Source organism: Nothoprocta perdicaria, unplaced genomic scaffold (genome assembly GCF_003342845.1).
Source record: "Nothoprocta perdicaria isolate Ctin4 unplaced genomic scaffold, notPer1 scaffold_6, whole genome shotgun sequence".
In the NCBI taxonomy this organism is placed as follows: domain Eukaryota; kingdom Metazoa; phylum Chordata; class Aves; order Tinamiformes; family Tinamidae; genus Nothoprocta; species Nothoprocta perdicaria.
Window position 1 is genome coordinate 8,308,840 of NW_020455865.1, and position 18,577 is coordinate 8,327,416.

At 61.7% G+C, this 18,577-nt stretch overlaps 2 protein-coding genes across 3 annotated transcripts; one reads left to right on the forward strand and one right to left on the reverse strand.

Annotated features, from left to right (window-relative positions):
- Window positions 1–852: 852 nt before the first annotated feature.
- FBXW5 (F-box and WD repeat domain containing 5) lies at window positions 853–11,385 on the reverse strand. Of its 2 annotated transcripts, none has more exons than XM_026049407.1 (8): window positions 11,128–11,385; window positions 9,841–9,998; window positions 9,073–9,247; window positions 8,129–8,277; window positions 6,359–6,845; window positions 3,319–3,466; window positions 2,178–2,390; window positions 853–1,564 (listed from the first exon to the last, which is right to left on the reverse strand). In XM_026049407.1, the coding sequence occupies exons 1-8, from the start codon at window positions 11,318–11,320 to the stop codon at window positions 1,318–1,320; spliced, it is 1,770 nt and encodes a 589-aa protein (XP_025905192.1). In that variant the 5' UTR covers window positions 11,321–11,385; the 3' UTR covers window positions 853–1,317. The 2 variants fall into 2 exon arrangements, with proteins under 2 accessions (XP_025905192.1, XP_025905193.1); XM_026049408.1 differs by having other exon boundaries at window positions 9,079–9,247; window positions 11,128–11,353.
- Window positions 11,386–12,123: 738 nt separating this feature from the next.
- C8G (complement C8 gamma chain) lies at window positions 12,124–16,211 on the forward strand. The gene is made up of 7 exons (XM_026049366.1): window positions 12,124–12,278; window positions 13,350–13,486; window positions 13,832–13,902; window positions 14,283–14,390; window positions 15,202–15,303; window positions 15,549–15,587; window positions 16,001–16,211. The coding sequence occupies exons 1-7, from the start codon at window positions 12,138–12,140 to the stop codon at window positions 16,012–16,014; spliced, it is 612 nt and encodes a 203-aa protein (XP_025905151.1). The 5' UTR covers window positions 12,124–12,137; the 3' UTR covers window positions 16,015–16,211.
- The last annotated feature ends 2,366 nt before the right edge of the window (window positions 16,212–18,577 follow it).

The following is an 18,577-nucleotide window of genomic DNA, read 5'->3' on the forward strand; positions in this document are numbered from 1 at the left end:
TGCCTGGGACATGGCATTCCCAACGTTCCTCCTCCATTTCAGCCTAGGCTCCCTTCCAAAYGTGGGCCTAGCACCCAGCCCCTGGGGTCACTGTGGGCCCGTGGTGGCTCTGGGAGCAGCTCTCAGGCATTGAGGCTAAGTCAAGATTAGAAGCTTAATTTTAGACTCTCTCATTTGGTTACCTGCTGGCGAGAGCTCTTCAGGGACAGATACAAGGCAAACAACACTGGGTTCATAACAGCTTCGGAGCGCCAACTCCTGTGGTCCGAGAGGTCCTCACACGGAGCTGCCTCCCGCTCCGAGGTGGATGAAGCCAGGTCCTAGGAAGCTTATTCAACTGTTGCTGGAGGTGCAGGAGGCTGTGTGGCTCCTGCTGCTCACTCACCCACAGGTGAAGCCCACAGGTGCCTACACCTACTCACAGAACACATCCAAGAGACCCCAAAGTGCCCCAAYTGGAGTAGCACAGGAGGGAGGGGACCATCAAGACCCACCAGCCACCCCCTGGAATAAATAAGTTTCCACTGCCACAGCTTAGTTCAGCAGAGGAAGACAGAGGCAAAAGCAGCCCCCGCCGCTACCCCCAGCCCTCCACAAGCTCAGACTGGGGAACTGGTGCTGTCCAGCCTTAGCTGCTAAGGGAGTGCAGCAGCGGCTGCACTGAGCACCAGGGCGAGACCCCGGAGGGGCCTTCAGCAGCCCCCCTGGCTGCCTCCCCCTCGCCTGCCCTGCCTGCCCTCGGGGCCCCAGCCTGGGAGGAGGCACTCGGCACACCCAGCAGCTGGATCAACTGCCCGGGGAGGTCTAGGACAAACAAACATCAATAAAACCAACTACATGAGGAAAAAAAAAAAAAAAAAATCAGAGCAAGTCCTGCAGGAAGGCAGGGCAGCACTGCACCCCTGCTTTTGCCAAGTGCTCTGCAGCCAGGAGCTCTCAGCAAGGCCAGCCGTGGCCCAGGCTCGCACTGCACGCAGGCTGGAGCCCCGGCCTCRCTCTGTTGTCAGACACCAACGCTCACCTGGAGCCGGCTGGGACCAAGCTGCAGCATTTGTGAGAAGCTGTGGGGAGGCTGCCCTGCAGCGGCCAGCTCAGGCTCGGTGCAGTTAGAGCCAGGAACAGGCCCTCGACTCATACGTGCTGTCCTTCAAGCAGATGCTCCGAGGAGGAAGCGATTCCCTCTCGGGCTCCCCTCCCGACCTGGCCGATGGGATCCACGTGCCCAGAGCCTGTCTCCGCTGCGCAGGGCTCAAAGCTCTGCTAGCTCCAGAGGAAGTGGCTGGAGTGAGGAAGCTGCAGGAGCAAGTGCACCTGGGTTCAACTTTTCTGGTTCAGGAGCCAAGAGAAGAGCAGTTTCCTGGGCCTGGGCTTGCCGGCCTGCTGGATGCGCACGGTGCGAGGAGAGCGCCACACCTTGATGGTYGCGTCGTCGCTGGCCGTCAGCAGCAGCTCCTGCTCAACTGGGCTGAACGCAACCGAGTTGACCACGTTGTCGTGCTGCAGCTTGGCCAGGCAGATGTTGTAGTGCCGGTCCCAGATGTAGCCGTGACGATCCTCCGCRCCGCTGCAAAACACAAGACACCAGTGAGGACGTTACCCGACAGCTACGTTTGACCTGCCCGCTGTGTGTGCGGAGAAGCCTCCCTCTGCTCTCTTGGCATCCCAAGAGCACTGCAGCCTGGGCAGGCAGATTCCTTCTGGGATCCAGACTCTGCCATGGACACAGCTGGGTTTCCAGAAGCGGAGCCTAGAACAAGGCCTCACGGCAAAAGGAACTTGAGACAYGCAGGTGGTGGGGTCGACAGCCTGAGTTTACCGCTGGGTTTGCCAGTAAGTGCTGCAGTGTGAACTGCCCCGTTTTGCTGCTTTTTTTGATTTTTGCAGCACTTCRTCACCCCCAGCCCCCAGAAGGGCCATTTGCCACCCACTGCCAAACACGTCCAACCCACCCTTTCCTCCTCCCACAGGGATCTTGCAGCAGCCCCGCAGAGGTGGCCTCCATTAGCACATCCCCCCCGCGCCTGGTGATTCAGCCCCTGTGCTCTTCACCCAGCTCCAGGTCCCTGCTCTGCCCACAACACACAGGAATTTCCTGCCCCTAGACTAGCCCTGCCTGCACAAGCCAGAGCCCAGACCCCTCCGAGCACAGGGCTCCTGCCCATCCCAGCCCTACACACCTGGCTACGAAATCCCTGCTGACATCCAGGAAGATGAAGAAACACTCCTCGTTGGGGGTGTAGGCCCGATGTGCACGAAGGGCTCTCTTCACCTCCTTCATTGTCTTCAGGTCGAACACGTGCAGATCGATCTCCTCGGCAATGGGAGGGGGCTGCATCGGGTCCGAGATSACGCAGTCCCGAGGCCAGGCCCGGCTGTTCACGTACAGGTACCTTGGGGAGAGGAGCGGTGCGGAAGGGTTGACCCTACACCTTGCTGCACCCTCACAAAACTCGGAGCCCCTGCTCTGAAAGCCGTGCTCACAGCACTGCAGGGCAGCAACAGCTTTGCTGGTCCCTACCAAGGCTGCAGCTCTCAGCTCTGCCAATAAAACCCAGTCTGCAAGAGGGGAACATGTTCCTAAAGCGCTACAGAACCTCTTCCTGCCCTGCTTGGCAAGCAAAGGGCCACCACAACTGGGACTATGCCCCAGAGACAAGGTTGAACTTCTCTGGCTTTATTAAAACCAACTCCAAGCACAGTCAGATGTTCTGCAGCCACTGGTCTGCCCCAGGGACAAGGCTGGCTGCTGTGGGCAGCATCTTGACTCCCTGCCCGACTCCTAACCTGAAACGGGCTCAGCTGAGCAGAAGGAGGTGAGATTCCCCGCCAGGATCTGCAGAGACACTCGACCGTTCACGCGTTCAGCACGAGCAGGCTCCTCGCTCCACGCAGGAGCTCACAGAGCAGCAGCACCAGGACTCCCTCCCTTGGCAGGGGCCCCTCCTGCAGCCTGAAACGCAGCAGGGCCAAGTGCCCTTTCAAGGCACGATGCCTTTTCCAGAAGGCAAAGTTCACTGCTGGCATTCAGAGCACAGCGAATGCTCAGTGTCCTCTCTGCCGTGTGTACAGACAAACAGGTCCCTGGGACAATCCCAGTCTAAGGCACTTGAGGAAGACACTCCAGCTACTCCACAAGCTGTTCTGCTTTTTCTGGCTGTAAAAGTAGCAGTCTACCCTAAGCTGGAATTCCTCAGCCCAGCTCCAAAGCCCGGGAGGCTCCTCCCTCGGGAGTGGCTTCTTTCTCCCCCTCACGCCCGGACCCCGCTGAGCGCCCGCGCAGCCAGCAGGGACCCTGCTGCCGCCCCCCGCCCCGCTCACCTGTGGTCAGGGGAGAGGCCCATGCCGATGATGTGCCCGTGGATGTCAATGACGTGATCTAAGGAGTCGAAGAACTCGTCCGAGCGCCTCTCCTCCCCGAGCACCGGCCCAGCCGTCGTCATCTGGTGAGGCAGGATCCTTTTAATCCCTTGGGGRCAGAAAGCGGAGTCAGTGCACCCTGCAGGTGCTGCCAGCACACAGGAGCACTGATGCAAGTGCCCAGGCCCCAGGGAAGGGCTTCCCTTAGCGCTGCTAAGGAAGCAGAACTGCCTCACTTCTGGCAAGGGGGAAGGGTCTAGGACAGGGCTCCTGTCCCTGCTGGGAGCCTTCAAGCTCTTGCCAGTGGGGCTTCTGGCCACAAACAGGCACATAAGTGACTCTGGCACATTTAACCCCTGCCAGCAAGACCCTCACGCTCTGCTGCCGCCCCCTTGGCGTGGGGCACCCACTGCTGCTGCCGCATCTGCCCCGAGCCCAAGGCCAAGGTGGCCCCGAGGTCCTGAGCTCCTGGGAAGCACAGGGAGCTCTGCCGGCCRTGGAAGGGCTTCCCCTCAAATGAATCCTTGGCCTTGGCCCCTCTCCTCTAAGCGCCAGCCTAGAGGCTCTTCCCACTGCCAAGGGGATCAGCCGGCCAAGCTGCAATAACAGGGGCTTCAGCCCCCGGACTCGGTCAGTTCACAGGTTCTGTGGGTCAGGGTCCTCTCCTTCCGCAGCTCCACAGAGGGCCTGGTCTAGGAGAGCTCCCTGGATGATCACAAGCTCCAGCAGTTCTTGGGGAGATGTGGCCTCAGTGTTCTCAGGACATACAAGAGAAAGCAGGAAATGGCCCGTTACCCTTTGGAGAGCATCACTGCTCAACACCCTCAATTTTGGYCCTCTCCAGCAGCCAAAGGAGATGGGAGTAATGCCCCATCACACCTCAACTCAGGGCCATTTATGAAGCCACTGCAACTGAACAAAAGCAAGTGAAGGACTTCGCAGAGTCATAATGCTGGAAAAAACCTTTCAAGATAAGGTTTTTAAGATAAGTTCAACCAAAACCTGCTCAACATGAAGCCTTCTAAGCCATATCCCTGCTAAACCATGTCCCTAAGCATCTCATCTACATGTTTCTTCCTCACTGCCAGGGATGGTGACTCCACCGCTTCTCTGGGTAGCCYCTTCCAATACCTCACCACTCTTTCTGTGTAGAAATATTTCCTAATATCTCACCACGAGAGAGATTTTTGAGTTTTCCAGCCCACTTGTCAAGTCTCCCTGGCTCCTCCTCCCTCATTTGCACAGCACCAGAGAATCCCACGATCCCATAGCTCCGTGAGCTCCGCACGCAGACGCCAGCGCGACAGGCAGCGTCGGCCCCACAAGCAGCCCCGGGGAAGAGCAGCTTGCAGGCAACGCCCGCGCGAGACGCGCGCAGCAGCAGCCCGGGCCCCGCGCAGCAGCGAGCAGCGGCACAGCAGCCCGTCCCTTCAGGCAGCAGCTCCCCGGGGGCASAGAGCACCCGCGCACAGGCTGCTCCCACACAGACCTAGGGGCGAAGGGAGCGTTTTGCCACCGCTGGCGGCTGGGAGAGGAGCCGAGGCAGGCTCGCCCCTCGAGCAGCCAGTGTCCGCGCGGGTGCCGGCTCCGGGCATCGCTGGAGTTCCGAGGCACCAAAACCCACGGCCACGGGAGGCCCTGGCGCAGGCGGGGGAGTGCACTGCCAGCGGCTCCCCGGGCACGAGGCTCCGCGCGGGCACACGGGGCCCCGGCGCTGCACGCCGGCCCAGAGCCGCTCGTGACGGAGCGGCGCGAGGCTCGGCCCAGGCCGCGCTCCCACCCGCGTGGGGAGAGCGCCGGCGGCTTCTCCAGGCTGCCCACAGCCTCGGAAGGAGCCTTTCCCGGCAAACTATCCCATCTTATTCAATTGTTCTGGTAAAGACCAGAGAGCAGAAGGGTTAGAAGAGCAGAAGAGGAAGGAATAGCACCAGCAGCAAGAGCAACTCCATCTGCCTTGTTTTAGAAGAAACTGTGTGAGCAGCTCTCCTTCCCTCCGCATGTTTTACTCATCTGCCTGGTCCTTTCCATTGTGCTTCTAGGCTAGCTCTCCAGGGCATCTGAGCAGTAGCCACAGCATCCAGCCCTGTTCACCACCACATTATTTTACCACACTGTCAAATTCTTCTAGTTCCAGTGTCCCAACAACAGAGCCCCRAATAAGGAGGGAAAGTCCTAATCCAGAAAAAAAGTTCCCCGCAGCACTGTTGCTTAGCTAGTGCTGCAACTACAGACCTGTACCCTGCCGAGCAAGCGGAGGCCAAGAGCCAGCAGGCTGCCCGCAAGCACACCCTCACCGTGGAGATGTTTGCTGAAGCATCTCACCACCTACAGCAGACAGGCAGCAGTTCAGCTTGCAGCCCAGGTGCCYCGCTGCGGCCCGGAGCGGCGGGATGTGGCATTAAGCAGTGGGCAGCGCGGGGGGCAGCTTGGCTGTGCTCCCCTCAGAGCCGGCTGCAAGGGCAGACAAGGCCCTGTCCAGAGCTGAGGGTTGCTGCATAAGCAGCACCCAACTCCAAGCTGCTCAAATCTGCCTTCTTGGGAAGCCCTCTCCACAACGGAGCCAGGGCCAGGACCCTCCTGCGAGTCCATGTCAGGACGATCACTGTCCTTCACATTCACTTGCTTGGCACAACTTGTGACTGATGCTGTAAAGTCAGGAATTTGTTCCCAATCTTTTCCTTAGCCCTTGCTGTGAGCTTTCCACCTGGTTGAGTGTCAAGTGTGGCAGAAACAAAACAGCCTTGAAGCAAGTGCTTGAGGCTTGAAACTCCTGCAGTTACTGCAGGCATCTAACAAGCCTTCTGCATCAAGACTCCATCAGCCTGAGCAAAACTGCAGCTCATCCAGTGCCGAGCACAAAACTGCAGCTCAGATGCAAGCAGCAAATCCCAGGTAAAGACACAGGTATTTTCCAAGTAGAAATGCGGAACGCAGTTGCAGGCAGACCCAGCCTGTGCCCCCAGCTTGCTGGTGTGCCCTGGGGCTCAGAGCACAACCTTACCTATCTGATGKGGAGAATAGGTGAGGCATCCTGTGGTGAAGATCAAGTATTTTATCTTGCTACTGCTGTCCGTGGGGAGCAGGTTGGGCTCGGGCGGTTTAGTTCTGTTGCGTATGAACAGCTCAGCCACCCGCGTCTCCAGCTCGCTCTCAGTCATGGCAGCCCTCACGCGGCCCTCCATGATATCGTCGAAGAACTGCTGCAGCCCGTCCTCTGCGGCTACGTCCCCGTCGTCCGGCTGCTCCTGTCCTGCTGGCTCTGCAGTCTGCTGGGGCTTGGCCTCTCCCTCCTCACTGTCACTGCCCAGATCAAAGATGGGGCAGGGGGAGGTGGAAGACGCTGCCAGCTGCTCCTCGTAGTCCAGCAGCAGGTCGGGCGAATCGTACCGGCTGCAGTCGGCCACCATCACGGTCCGGATGGTGCTGGCATTCAGGTTCTGGATTTTAAACAGCCTCTTCACTACATTCACGTTCTCAGACTCTATACCCTGGAGGCAAGAGAYGGGTAAGCAGGAAGCACCTCCTTGGAGACATGTTGATCCTACCGCTTCTGCTCAAAGAGCGGAAGGCACCCGCGGACACAGGCACCCCCAGGGAAGCAGCCACTCCTCTCAGCACTGCTGTCTGGGTGCTCCAACACTGCGGATCACCAGGACCGGTCCGAGAGGGCGGCCAGCTCCACTGCGCTCCCTGGAGCGGGGAGAGCTGGGACAGGCAGGGCCAGGTTTGGGGCAACAGCAGCCGAGCTGGAAAGAGAGGCCAGGCAGCCTCACTCCCACCTCCCTGCCCGAGCTCCCTGGCAGGCACAGCCCGTTGCACAACAAGAATTTCAGGATCAGGCCTCTATGCTAAACAGGTGCAGCACAAGGCACCAGCCGCCAGCTCCTGTGCACATCCCACAGGGAATCGGCCCTGTCCCAGAGCCCAGCCACCAGCAGCAGCCCCCTGGCCAGTGTGGAGCTCTGACAGGCTGCAGGTGGCAACGGCCCTGCCGAAGCAGTCAGGGCCCTTTCTGGCCTCTCRGGGATGGAGGATTTAATGCTGTAGCATCAATGCAGCACAGGCATGTGGCTATTGAGTTACTGCAATGCAACAACAGCTATAGAGGATTTAACTTAGGGTCAGTACCAAAGCTTGGGGTCAGAGGAGGAACAGGACGTGTGACATTCTGTGACAGAMGCAAGGTGGGAGGGGGAACATGCCTCAATCTTGACGGCAGTGGCACAAGTGGCTGAAAACAAGCAAGCAGACAGCCCGTGMCCGGTGCAGCCTGGGCTCTGGGTCTCAGCACAGCACAGACAGCACCCAGCCCATAGAAGTCCCAGGCAGCGGCAGCAGGGCTAAGCTCAGCCTCCCACCAGGGCACTGCACCAGCTGCCAGGCGGTGGAACCGGCCCGGGTACGAGCCYGTTCGCAGCCCCGGTGGGCCCGGCTTTAGGAGCTGCAGTTGCTCAGCAGTCCTGCTGGGGTGCCCCCTCCCCACTTCTGCGAGAGAAGCTCTAGGACCCTGCACTCAAGTTCTTACCCCTATTAAGAGAAAGGAAAAGGAGGAAGCAGAGGGGCAGAAGCTGAGGCCACTGCAAAGGATGCCACAATGCTAAGACCTCACACAAGGTCACACATGCTAAAGAGCCCAAGATCAAGCCAGGTGAGACAAACTGAGAAGACAGGGAGGCTCAGTCATGTTTCCTTCTCACACCTGCCCACCTTTTCCTCCCACTAGAGCCAGCGGGAAGCTGCAGCACCCGCAGAGCAGAACGAGTCACCTCACCTGGAAAGCGTTGTTCAGCCACAGCACGGAGCAGGACGTTATACGCCCGATGCGGTGGAGGTTGCCAGAAATCAAGTTGGTTTCATTCAGCCAGCAGCCAAACACATCGTAGGGTTTGTTTCTCACCCTAGAGAGGAGCGTGAAGTTCTCTGGAAGGCAAAGGAGACACAAGCATGAGGCGACAGCTCCTTACAAGGACTCTGGAGATGGGAAGCAGATCCACGTCTTGGCACCGCATCAGCGCCTCTGCTGCTGTTAGCCTTTAGTGGAAGCTGGGCAGACACTGCCAGCTTCCAATCACTGCTRCAGACATTGGTAATTCCTCTCTTCCATAGGCATCTAGGGGGAGGGCATGCACAAAATATAAGGGCAATCCTATGGAGTCAAACCCGAGAGCCATCAAGCCTCATGTCCCTTCTCCAAGCATGGCCCAAAGCAGCACCCCAAGGACAAGAACAGATCAAACAAGCATCGCAACTTAGCGCCCTCCCAGCCTCCTACCACGGTGGCCCAGGGCCTTTCTGACCATCAGAGTCGTGCATTTAGCAACGCTCATTAATTTTGGCATAGCAAATAGGACCGCAGCAGAGGAACAGCGTAAGACAAAACAGCTGGAATTAGCAGGGATCAYGAAACTAGTGCAGAAAAGGCAGAGCAGACCAGGATGGCTGTAGTTCAGAAAGCCACATGGGACCTCCAGGGGGACCAGCCAGCAAAAAGGGTGGCCTAACAGGTAATATTCTAGGGGGGTGACATGACCACCTGCAAAAATAACTAGCTAACATTAGCCAGGAATTTTACCCTATGGCACTGTGAGATAAAGACCTCTTAGCACAGATGCAGGACAAGCAGAAGTCAAGGCCACAGCAAACATGAAGAGCAAGGAGAGGAAGGGAGCCCTGGCACCAGTAAGAACAGTGGAGGGAGGCAAGGCCATTAATTACCCATACTGATTACAGCAATCTCTCCTGATGAGGAGTTGTGAGGTCCCACAAAGACACCGGATACCAGGAGGAGGGAGTCATCTGAGTTGAACTGGGAGAACTGTGTGTAGCTCCAGTTGTAAGGCCTCATATTGGAGCTGTGCTGCAGGGAGATGTCCAGCTCATTGCTCCAGATCTAAAGACAGATAAAGAGGCAGTTATGGAGCCAGGCTGAAGCCTGACAGTTCTTCTGCTTTATCTGTCCTGCCAGCACTCACCAGGGAAAAGAAAAACAAAACCTCCACTCCCTATTTGCTTTCACATTCCTGATGTGAAAAAGAACCAACAGTTTTGGAGAATAATGCAGAGTTGCTTCTCTATCAGTGAGCCAAGCAACAAGTGCTATAGCTGGGCAGTATGCTGAGAGATATTTTCAGTATGCTGAGAGATTTCTCACAAAATAATCATTCACAAAAGACCACTATCCCCAAGGTCCCCGCTCCATCCACAGCTCGGAGAGGGACTGATGCACAGCTAGAAGATGCACAGGGCTGGGCAGGCACCGCCAGCACCTTCAGACAGGCAAGAGCTGGAATCCACAACACTCGAGGCTGCATTTGCAAGACTCGTTAGTTCTGTGGCTTTGAGGACAGCTGGGCATCTGCAGGAACAGATGCAAGTCCAGGTTAAACCTCTCCACTCCACAGACTTTGTAAAGGGGCAGGGCRCTCAGGGCCAAGCCCGGCTCCGTGAAAGCTGGAAGGCTCGTGCAGGGCGCAGCCACGTTACCTTGACAGTGCAGTCCTTGGAGCACGAGGCGAACAGGCAGCCCGAGTGGGAGAAGCTGAGGTGCAGAACCTGGTCGCTGTGCTCCTTCAGAGCCTGCACTTCCACGCAGGGGATGGTGTCGTAGAGCCTCTGGAACTCGTCGTACCAGGAAACGGCAGCTGCAACACACGGCAGGGGCCCAGGTGGGAGAGAGGAGACGTGAGCGAACGGCAGCAGCCAGGGAAGGCRTCTCTAGCACAGCAGCTCCCCGGCTGCTCTCCGCTGCGCCCGAGACCCCCCGGCTCCAGCCCCCCCTAGCAGGGACAAGGCCCGTTCCCAGCAGCCTCCCCAATCCCCCACAGAGCCCCCTTTTCTCAGGGAACACCCAACTCCTCAGCACATCGCTCCCTTCTAAACCCTTTGTAAGARGCGGCAGGGCACAGCTGTTAGGTAAGAGCTGTTCACTAAGAGAAAAACATTTCATGGACAAACCAGCAGCTGGAACTGCAGCTGTTCCCCAGCAGAACAAAGTCACCCTATGATGAAAGCTGTTCCTGGGGTACTGGGCCCTGTCCCAATCACCTCTGTCTCATGCACCACAGAATTAGGGATGCAGAGGGCATGTGCCTGACAAAGCTCCAGGAGATAAAAGACTGGGGAAAACAGGAGAGGAAAACTAGAGCTAGGCTTATGTCAGGACTGAAGAGGAATCTTGCAGYAGATGAACTTGGAGCTTGCCCAGGGAAGTCCTACCAGGAGCAAATAAATCACATTTTTAAAGAAGTGCCCAGTAGGGCAACCTACAGATTCCAGGCAGCAGTAAATCCTGGAGAAGCAGAGAGACATTCACAGCGCTCGTGGCTGGCCTGCCTAGCTACCCTGCAGAGGTTTTTGGAAGTCTCCTCCTGCAGCCCAGGGAGCTGCCGGAACATCCCGACACTGCTCCCTGTGCAGGGGGCTCCCCACGCAGACTCCGCAGCCCGGACACATCCCACGTGGCCTGGCAGCTCCAACATTCCCGCTTGTGGGACCCCTTGGATGCCATTGGCCCACCCGCAGAGCTGCCGCACACCGGCGGGCGGTTTCCCAAGCCCCGGCTCAGCCCTGGCACCGGCCACGGGGCAGCCTCCGGGGGGAACGGCTGTCCCGCCTCGCCAACAGGCCGCAGACGCCCGTGGCCCGGCCCGGCAGCGCCCGGCCCCGCACAGCGGCAGGGAGCCGAGGGCGGCGCGCGGCCCGCGGCGGCTCTGCCGGGCACGGGGCCGCTGCCAGCCTTCCGGGGCCGGGCGCGCGAGCCCGGGCGCGCACCTGGGTGCCGCGGCACCTCGCGGGCCACGCGGTAGTAGCGGTAGAAAAGCTCCCTCCAGAGGAAGTCGTCGCGGGCCACGGCGCGCCACTGGCGGCACACGAGCGCGGCGGCCAGCACGTCCGCGTGCTCCAGGTACAGGAAGATCTCGTAGAGGACGCTGTCCGGGAGCAGGGGGCCGCCGCCGCCCTCCATCGTGGCATCCTGCCGCGGCGCCCGCACGGAACGCGGCTGCGGCTCCGGTTGCGGCTCCGGTTCCGGCTCGGCTCCGGTTCCGGTTGCGGCTCCGGTTCCGGTTCCGGTTGCGGCCCGGCCGGCCCCGCCGCGGCCCGAGCGGCGCCCGCGCCGGCCCCGCCTCCCCCTCGCACCGCCTCCGGGCGCCGCTTCCGGCCGCCTCCGGGGGCTACTTCCGGCCCGGCTTTTATGCGCCGCTCCGGCCGCCCTCTCGGTGCCGCCCTCCGTCCAATCACCGCGCGACTTTCCTTTCCCAGGCAGGAAACATCGAGCCCAGAACTCTTCCCCCGTTCCGCCCTCGACACCCCAGGCGCAGCTAGCCGAGCTCTGCCCGCTCGCTCCGCTCCCTAGCGCCCCTGCAGGTGGGCTTCGCCTCACCCCTCAGCGCACAGGCCACGCCCCTTTGGGATCAGACCACGCCCCTCCACCCCAGGCCACGCCTCCACCCCAGGCCACGCCTTTACCCCAGGCCACGCCCATTCGGGCTTAGGCGCCGCCCCCTGCCCGCAGTGGCGCCGCGGGGGGGCTCGAGGCTGGGGCGCGGGGGCCATTGGGGACCCCCGGGCGCAGGGGCACACTGGGGCACTGGGGCCATTGGGGCCCATGGGGACACGGGGGCATCGGGGACACTGGGGCCCATGGCAGGGCCAGGGCTGCTGTCACCCAGGGACCCGTCCCTCCAGCGTGACCCCCCGGCCACCGGGCAGGGCTCCAGGCGGTGCCGCTGCCCTGACCCACCAGCTCCCGTCCCCACGTCCCGCACACCGGACAGGGCACCATGGCGCCCCGCGCCGCCCTGCTGCTCACCGCCCTCCTCCTCGTGCTGGCCGCGTCGCGGGGGCAGAAGCGGGGCCGGCGCCCCCCGGCCCCCAGCCCCATCGAGAAGGTGGCGGCTCAGGAGAGCCTCAGCCTCCCCCAGGTGAGGGGCCGGGGCGGTTCGGGACCRTCCTGTCCCGCGCGGAGGCAGGGCTGGGGGCACCTGTGGGGGGGCCAAGAGCCCTGAGATGCCGGGGGGCTGCGGGGTGCCCCTCACTGCCATCCTGTCCCCCCCCAGACCTCATGTCTCCCGCAGGATGTGGCCAACGTGTCACCCCAGGTCTAGTGTCCGCGCCGCGGCAGGGCTCGGCGGTCCAGGGACCCGGTCCAGCGGCCCTGTCCCTGCCGGGTGCCCCCGCGTGTGCCCCGGTACCGCAGGGCTGGTGCCAGTGTGGGGCGCTGGGTGCCACGCGCCGTCCCCGGGGCTCGGGAGGCCTGCGGAGGGTGACGCGCGGGGCAGGTTCCAAAGGGCGAGCGCGGCCGCCAGCCCTGCCGCYGCCGCTCCACGTTGCCCCGGCCTCGCGCGGGGCGCCCGGTGCCGCTTTGCAGCCCCTRTCGGGGTCCCCCGCGGGAGGGGGCGTCCCCCGGCCCTTGGGGCTGGTCCCCCTGCTGCCCCCGACCGCGCGCGGCTCTCGCCCTCGCTGCCGCTGTGGGGCTTGGGGCGCCTTGGCCATCCCGCTCAGCTGTGCCCGTGCCAGGCAGCGCCCGGCTCGCTTGGCTCCCGGCCACCYCTTATCTGCCCGTCTCCGTGTCACCTGCCGGCTCCGAACAAAGGCCCTCAGTGAGCGGCGCCCCGGCCTGCCCAGGGGCCACGGCAGGGACGCCGAGCGAGGGGAAGCGCCACGGAAAGAGGTTCCCCGCGTGACCGATAGCAGCGGGCGCTGCCAGCTGGGGCTCTCGGCCAGGCCGGCGATGGCAGCGGGTGAAACGGGCGCTGTCCTGATGAGCCCGCAGCACCCAGCACTTGCTCTGGCCCCGGCCAGTTCCCCCCTGGAGCAGGATCCATCCCTCGGCCGGACACGCGCTGTGCCAGTGGGCTCCAGCGGGAGCACTCTGGCCCTGCAGGCAGCCCCGCACTGGGGCACTCGGGGTTCGGGCACCCCCGCAGCCGGGGGCTCCTGGCAGCGGGTGCCGGGCACGTGGGGCGCTSCGGGCCCAACCCTGTGCCGTGCAGTTCGCAGGGAAGTGGTTCCTGGTCGGCGTGGCCTCCCGCTGCAGCCACCTGGCCGAGCACAGCCACCGCCTGGAGGCGACCGCAGTGGTGGTGGCCCTCGAGGGGCACAGCGTGGCCATCAGCACCTTCAGGAAGCTGTGAGTGACACCGGCCCCCCGGGGCTGCAGGCAGGGACGGGGAGGCTGCTGGCGCCTCAGAGCAGGGCCGGGGGTGCGAGGAAGAGATGTGTCCCCAGGGGCTAAGCAGAGGKGGRGTCTCCACAGGGAAGCAGGAGGGATCAGAGGGCACTTGAGCTTGCCAGGTTTGGGGGCCCTAGGTCTCTCACTGCAGCCCCGCAGGGCTCTCGGGTGACCTTTGCAGCCTCTCTCGTCCTGCAAAGCAAACACGGCCTGCTTGCGCCCTGGCAAGTCAGGCGGCTGCTGACATGGCGTCCTGGAAGCCTCGCTGGCTCGTGCAGACCAAGTCCTTTTCTCCCCATACAGGGATGGGATATGCTGGGAAATCAAGCAACGCTACCTCCCTGGCAAGACCCATGGACGTTTTCTCTTAAAGGGTAAGGGATGCCAGGCAGGCCTGGTGTGGTATGAGGACTGTGGAGCCTCCAAGCCCTGCTCCTGGCCGGGAGCTCAGGTGTCTCCTGGTGTCCTCTTTCCCCAGTACTCTTCTAGTACCCCTGCCCTGGCCTCCGAAAGCGCTCAGGGCTGAGTGCCATCAAGCGCAGCACCAACCGGTGCRGGGCTGGTACCCTCTGGTGGGAAATGGCATCCCCAGAGGGGTACAGGATGCGCCCTGCTGCTCATCCCCTGGTAACCCCCTCTCATGATAAAGCTGAGGCCCCCAGATGGTGCCAGTCCCACCACATGCCCAAGAGGCGATGCTGGCTGTGCCTGGGAGCTAAGTGGCCTTTCCCTGTGCTATGGATGTCCCTCCTAGGCCGTGGCTACAGCAGCAAGGTGGACGTGGTGGTGGGGGAGACAGACTACAGCACTTACGCCATCCTCTATTACCAGAAGGGCCGGARCATCTCTGTCAAGCTCTACGGTGGGTCAACGCTGAGGGGCTGCTTTGGGGGCTGAGATGCATGAGTGCTGGTGGGTGTGTGGGTGCCAGGCACAGCACAGCTGCTCCAAATCGGGTTTGCTGTTGGGCAAGGCTGGGGCGAGGGGCTCATCCTGTTGCCCAGAACCCCAGGCTATGCCCCTTCCCTTTGGCATCTTGTTGCACTCAGTTCTCCAGCCAGAATGGGTGAGCTGGTGGCACCATGGCATGTACGAGCTGGTGGTGTCACATCCAGCACAGGTGAGTTGGGTCACGACTGGACTGGACCCAGGGGACTCAAAGGAGTGAGAGTGGCTTGGAAACAGTTGACCCATGCTGGACTCGGGGGATGCTGCCCTCCAGCCCCACAGAGGAGCTGGGTGTAAGGGTGTCCGTGGAAGAGCTCAGCACGGCCTTKTCAAATGAGGAGTTTTGTCCCCAGCTGCTCTAGCGGAATGGAAAGAGTCGCCCCAGAGCAAACCTTGCAGTCACTCAGAGGCAAATCCTGCTGGGTGAATCGAGATGTTTCTGCTTACTGGTTTGTGGCTTATCGGCCTTTGCGCGCTTGCTGCCTGGTGTCACGTTCAAATGAGAGGTCATTCCACGCTGGAAAGCTGCAGCTTTTTGCCCTGAGCATCAGCAGAAACTGCTGTGGTAGTGGCAAGGTTTTGTCACCAGCTTTTCTGAGCTCGAAAGCCCTTTGGCCCTGAGCCTCTGCTGCAGTGGGCCGGGAGAGCTGGGGGCTTTCTGGTGGGGCAGATGTCCTATCTGTCCCTCAAGGCCGCTCATGGCATGTGCTTCCCTCCSCTTGCAGGACGGGCCAGCCGGGTCAGTGATGCTGTTGCAGAAAAATTTGAGCAGCACGTCAGGAGTGTGGGCTTGGACGAAGACGTGACCTACTACTTCCCCACATATGGTAGGTGCTACACGGTCCCCTGGGAGCAGCAGGTGCCGATGGTGAGGGCTGTGCCCGAGGATCTGCAATGGGGGGCTGCGCTGCTGGCTCTTCCGACATGAGCAGCTTGTGGCTCCACATCACCTAGCAGTGGGGACATGTGGGGTGAAGGACAGGACTGTGTCCTAGTGGTGGCCGTGGAGTGAATGGTGGAAGTGTCCCAGGTGCGCAGGCAGGGTGACTGCCTTGGCCTCTCTCTGTTGCAGGGTTTTGCAACTCCGCGGATGAGTTCCACGTCCTCGATGGTGAGTGGCAGATCCCGGGAGAGACCCTGGACCCTCTCTATGCGCCGAGCTCAGGCCGGGCCATAKGGACCTACGTGGGGCCTGATGCCCAGCTCTGGAGCTGGCGGTGCCCGCCTGGGCTGGGCTGCACCAGCAGGGTGGTGGGTGCTACAATGGCTTGAGAATTTCTCAGCTGTCTCTTAGGCTTTCTTGAGGTGAGGACTAGTCTGTTCTGGGCTCTGGTGGCCTGTTCTGGGTGAGGGCTAATCTATGCCGGCATCTCCAGGGAGGGGACACCCTTGGATTAGTACTGGAATGCCCAGGGACAGCTCCATCATTTATCTTTGGGTGTTGGGGAGGTAGAGGTGAGTCTCCAGCCTCGCCATTAGGCTCTGATGTCTCCCCCAGCCTCTCAGCATCTCTTCTATTTCCAGAAACAGAGCTGTAGGTGCAGACGGCATTGCCCACAAGTCCCTGGAGCTCAGCCTGGATCCCTTCAGATATCTGCAGCCCCATCTGATGTGAGATGACGGCTGACCAGGCTTGGGTCAGACACCTCTGCCAGCTCCGCAGTCCTGGCATGAACCCTGAGGCTCCCAGCTCCTCCAGCTGCAAAGACAACTTGTCATGTCACCCAACAGCTCTGTGTCACCCCTCTGCTCTGTGCCCTTTGGCTCCTGCAGCAGCCAATGACATCCCAATAAATACCTTGCAAAGGGTCATTGCTTCAGATGTGTCACCCCTCACCTTGTCCCAGGTCTCCTGCCACAGAGAGGCCAGTACAGCCTTCACTTGGGGGTGAACTTGATGGCATCACCTCTGTGCCYAGCTTGGGGAACAAGCCCAGTGCTGCTGGGGGGAACCTGCAGCCCCTCTGCACAACCCTGTCCTCCCCACCCTGAGCCTGTCCCAATCCACAGGATGCCACAGCAGGAATCTTGATTTACTCTCAGGTCSCATCATTGGAGTAGTTCTATCTTACAGGTGAGGAAGTGCTGCGAGCTCAGTGACAGCAAAGCGTGGTGTCAACGCTGCACCCACTCAAAAGCCCGGTGCTTGGTGTTGTTGGGCTCTACAGGCCTGGGGGTTGATGAGGACATGCTCTGGAGTGGCTCTTCTCCCAGGACCAGTCAGGACATCCCTCACATCTTAAGGAGCTCTGAGGGGGAAAGCTCGGCCCTGCAGCGATCCCACCTCTCATCCCCAGGGCCTCTAGGACAGGGAAACACTCCCATTTTACCACCCCAGCTTTATGGAAGGTGTTTACCAAGGCGCTGCTACCATTTGGGGTCAGAGCACTGTTATATGCTATGATGAGCACTTCCCAATCCCTGCCGGACACTGGAGAGCCCAGCTAAAAGCAAAACCGAGGAAGCCTCTTGCTTGCCAGGAGAATCCAGTTCTCTGCAAAGGCCGCAGCAGGATTGGAGCCAGCGACACAACCAGGATTTAGGGGCTGGATCCTGTCAAGCATGGGGCCGAAGCCCCTCGCGAGACCCCTTTCTCCACCAATCCGACCCGCACGCATCCCGGTGGAGGTCTGCCATGGCACCCGTCCTCCATGCGCTCCGGAGGCAGACCGATGAGCGGCACCAACGTTGTGCCGCAGGCCGGGAGGTCCCGGAGGGCAGGGCAGCGCGGGCCGCCGTGCTGGGGCAGCCGTGGGCCGCAGGGCTGCTTACGTGCAGGCCCTCCGCGCGAGGCCCGTTGGGCGCCCAGCCGCCCCGCAGCCCCCGCCGAGGGAAGCGGCCCTCTGCCTCCGGCGGGGGCGTTTTGCAATCTTAGCGGAAACCATTAACACATGTTGTTTATCAGCAGAGTTACATAAGGGACGGCCATGTGACGCCGCGGCCGCCGGCCCCCGGTAAAACCGGCCATTGTCCCTGCTGCCACGTGCGAGGTGCCCGTGTCCGCCCGGCCCCAGTCCCCCCGCCCGCCGGGCTGCCCCACAGAGCCCGCTCCCCTCCAGGGTGGCTGCCATCTGGGGGGGGTGGGCACATCAGCATGGGGGGTGGACGGGGCCTTTTGGGTCTTCAGGAGATGAGCAGTGGGTRGGAAGCCCCCTGTGACCCTCCGGAGCCCCTGCGAGTCGGCCTGCCCCGGCAGCGGCTCAGCCTGTCCCACACTGCCCATGTCCCCACATTCCTGCGCTGGCACCAGGCTGGTGCCACCTTTGTAACCGAGCACTGTGGGGCACCCCAAAGCACCCACCCTGCCACCGAGTCAGGGGCCGTGGGCAGAGGGCTGGCCCTGCCCCAACACAGCGCTCCGGGGACACGCAGGGATCCTCCCGGCCTCCAACGCCCACCAGGAGAGAAGTTTCCCCAGTGCCACCCGCAGCTGCCACCCAGCACCCCGGGGTGTCGTGGGCCTGGGGCTGCCGCCCGTCCCATGGCAGCAGGCCCGGCCGGGCTCTCGTGACGCTCCGGCCTGCCCGGCTCAGCTGCTGTTTTGTTTTCCTGGAGCTGGGGCCCGCGTGGCCCCGGGCGCCTTTTGTGCCGCTGGGGAAGGAGCGGCCCAGCTGGACACGGGGAAGGGAATGTGCAGGGCCCTGGTGGGCTGCCGAGAGGGAATTAAAAAAAAACAGCTGCTGTAAAAACAGGCTCCTTATGTAAAGGGTCTTGGCAAGGCCGGGGAGCTGCCGGCAAGAGGCCAGAGCCCTGGCCAAGGCGGTGGGGATGTCCGAGCCGGGCAGGCCCTGCTGCCGCGGACACCCCCAAGCCTGGGACCCGCCGGCATGGCGCAGGGTGTGGGCCCCGCGGCCGCCTTTCCGCCGGGCACGTTGCTCTGCGTGGAGAGCCACCGGAGTGCCGTGCCAGGGCTGCACGGTCAGACCCTCCCCAGCACGGGCACTGCGTGCAGGCCAACGTCTCCAACACGCGGCTGTGGGGCACCAGAGCCCCTTGGGGACCAGGGGAGCTGGGCCCCACAGCCAYATCCTCAGGTGTGACCTGTGCCATCCAACCTGGATTTGGGGGTGTCACRGGACCACAGGTCCCTGAGCGCAGGAA